Here is a 3316-nt window from a genome sequence, read left to right as displayed (position 1 = left end):
TCCTCTTCACAGTTCACATTTTGTTGTTGTTGGGCAATCCTGATTGTTCTCTAGGTTTAAATTCTCACACTCATCGTCACGAAACTGAAGTTTACACGCCAATCTAGAACCTTCTCTGGCACTTTTATACCTATCCTGACTCTGGATAGACCCGGTTAAACATTTCCTAAGATACTCAAGAAACTGATCTCAGAAACTTAAACTATCATCTTTCCTCTTAAACTTGCTCCTTCTCCAGTGACCATCCATATCCCTCCCCTCCTCCACACCACCATTTCTACCCAAATGGGACACCTTCAAGTCACTAGCCCCCCTTCATTCTGGCAACGCTCCACTACCTCTAAGAGGCCTCAAATGACATCCGCCCCGTCGGGCTCTCAGCCCTGCCCCGCCCCTCCCAAGGCAGCCCGGCTCTCGGCCTGCGGACGCGCAAGCGCAGTGGCCGGTCGCGCCGCCGCCCCGCCCCGCCTGGCTGCTGCGGAAGGCGCCGCGCGCAGCAACGCGCACTTCCTCTCCAGGAGTCCGCGGAGGGAGTGCAGGCTCGAAGAGCTGCTGGAAGCAGAGGCCCTCCCCTTGTCCGACGGAGCAGACATGTCCGAACAAAGTAAGGATGTGTGCGACCCCAACTCTGCAGCCGAGGCCTCCAACTCCGAGGTGCACAGCAGTGCTGGGGTTCCCGGGGGGCTCTCCCCGCCCGCGTCTCAGGCCGCGATCCTCGCAGGGCCAGAGACCCCTCCGTTAGGCGCGACCGACGCCCCTCTGGCCTCGCCTCCACCTCAGGCCCCAAGCGAAGAGGGAGACCCGAAGGCCCTGCAGCAGGCCTCGGAGGAAGGCCGCGCCCACCAGGCCCTGAGCGCGGCCCAGCCTGGCCCAGCACCGCCAGCCCCAGCCCAGCTGGTGCAGAAGGCGCACGAGCTCATGTGGTACGTGTTGGTCAAGGACCAGAAGAGAATGATCATCTGGTTCCCAGACATGGTGAAGGATGTCATCGGCAGTTACAAGAAGTGGTGCAGAAGCATTCTCAGGCGCACCAGCCTCATCCTCGCACGAGTGTTCGGGCTACACCTGCGGCTGACGAGCCTGCACACGATGGAGTTTTCGCTAGTTAAAGCGCTTGAGCCAGAGGAGCTGGACAGGGTGGCGCTGAGCAACCGCATGCCCATGACAGGCCTCCTGCTGATGATCCTGAGCCTCATCTATGTGAAGGGTCGCGGCGCCCGAGAGAGTGCCGTCTGGAACGTGCTGCGCATCCTGGGGCTGCGGCCCTGGAAGAAACACTCCACATTTGGAGACGTGAGAAAGCTCATCACCGAGGAGTTCGTCCAACAGAATTACCTGAAGTACCAGCGCGTACCCCACGCTGAACCACCTGAGTACGAGTTCTTCTGGGGTTCCCGTGCCAGCCGTGAAATCACCAAGATGCAAATCATGGAGTTCCTGGCCAGGGTCTTTAAGAAAGACCCCCAGGCCTGGCCCTCCCGGTACAGAGAAGCTCTGGAGGAGGCCAGAGCTCTGCGGGAGGCTGATCCCAGTGCCCACTGCCCCCGCAGCAGTGTCTCCGAGGACTAGCAAGGTCTGGAGGCAGATATTGATGGTTTCTGACCCTCACCAGGGCGGTGGAGGGGTGGGGGTGGGACATTAGAGTATTCAGGATTTCCAGTGCAGTATTTCACGTGTAACTTTGTTTTCAGTACAGTGCTTTTATACCTTTTAATGCAATGTTGTATTCATTTCAGTACTGTTAGATAGTGTGTAGGATTTATGCATGTTTGTTTAAGTAAACTCGGTTGGTGCTTTCGCTTTTGTGCTACCTTTCTTGAATTTTTGTACCAGAGACGTGCTAAACTTATGAAACACATTGAGAAATTTTCCATCTTATTCTTTTATATGGAACGGATGATGTGTATTAGGGTAGACTACTTCTGGAGAGTTTGGAGGAACTCCCCAGTAAAGTTGGCCTAACTGAGAGAAAAGTCAAGGCCCCTCTCTTTATGACCTCGCTGGGCACAGGAGACATCCGTGTGGAGTGCAGTGGTGTGAACTGAAATGGTCTCAATGTGGCACTTGGCACACTTTACTAAACACAAATACAACCCCACCATGAGTAAACTTTAAAGTGAACATTAAAGATTCTTGTGATACAATCATTTTTTGAATAGTGTACTTTATCTTTTTAACAAAATAGTATGGGTTGGGAATAAGACATTTTACCAAATGTACAAATATGATAATTTCATCTACTAGGATGGGAAAATCACTGCTCATCCTTACTCATAAATGTATGGTTTATGGTTTTTTGAATGTAACTTACATGTTCAAAGTGGACAAATACAGAAAAGTATAAAAACAACAAAGCAAAAATGTTCATAATTACACCACCCAGAAATAAGTGTTAATATTTACAGTAAGTTTTCTTACATTTTCTACATTTTATTAAAATTAGTTCTCTTGTGGGCACATAAGAGTGGGGCATGGGGCTAAAACCCTTTATGTGTATCTTCTCTTTGTCGTTAATACTTAAAACAGCCTTTGAGGCAGGCACTTACTGTATCAGCACCATGGGGGAAACACGGGAAAAAAGTATGTAACTAACTTTCCCCATATCATAAAGTTTCGTGAAAGGAAGTGCTAGGATTTGAACCCAGACAGAATGAGTCACATCCCCCCTCCCCACCTGCCTACAACTACTGCACACCTCCTGCTTTTTATCTTTTTTTAATATTCCAAGTTATAAAATGTACTCTTAGCTCCCTACCTCCAAGACACAAAGTCACAGATATGAGGCTAGGGATTTAATTTTTCTAATAAATTATCGCATTAATCTTTTAGAGAAAGCAATCTTATTCTGAGTGTACACATTAAGAAACTTTTGTTTCAGTGAGATTAATGGACTTAACCAGATCATATTACTGCTTAGCAGTGAAGCCAAGTTTTGAAACATGGTCTTCCCTAAAAGACTGAGGTGAAGGTACCTTATCTAGACCACTGATGCCAGAGGAGCACACGTGGGATACCTGGGAGAGGGAGGTGGATTTGGGTGGGAAGTTTGCCTATTGGGACATATGTGATCCAGCAGTTACTGAATTGCAGTGGCTTCTAGGCAATCCCTCCAAGGGTGGAATGGGGTGAAGATGGATTTGAGGGGCAATGAGGAGATAAGTCACATTATGCAGCTTTCAATCCTACAAGGGAGTGGGGCAAGAAATGAGCTTTTAATAAGACCAGAAGTCCTTCAAACTTCAGAAGTCTGGAAAAGATTTTGTCAAAGCCAGAATCCTTTCTGGGTAAAGACATGTAATAAAAGGAACAAATGTGT

The 3316-nt window shown here is 48.9% G+C and overlaps 1 protein-coding gene across 1 annotated transcript; it reads left to right on the top strand.

The window, feature by feature from the left end:
• Window positions 1–476: 476 nt before the first annotated feature.
• On the top strand, window positions 477–2147 carry NDN (necdin, MAGE family member). The gene has a single exon (XM_046007323.1). The coding sequence runs from the start codon at window positions 592–594 to the stop codon at window positions 1567–1569; it is 978 nt and encodes a 325-aa protein (XP_045863279.1). The 5' UTR covers window positions 477–591; the 3' UTR covers window positions 1570–2147.
• The last annotated feature ends 1169 nt before the right edge of the window (window positions 2148–3316 follow it).

This window comes from Meles meles, chromosome 6 (assembly GCF_922984935.1).
Source record: "Meles meles chromosome 6, mMelMel3.1 paternal haplotype, whole genome shotgun sequence".
Lineage (NCBI taxonomy): Eukaryota > Metazoa > Chordata > Mammalia > Carnivora > Mustelidae > Meles > Meles meles.
Note: the sequence above shows the minus strand (reverse complement) of the source record. Positions and strands in the feature narration are given on the sequence as shown.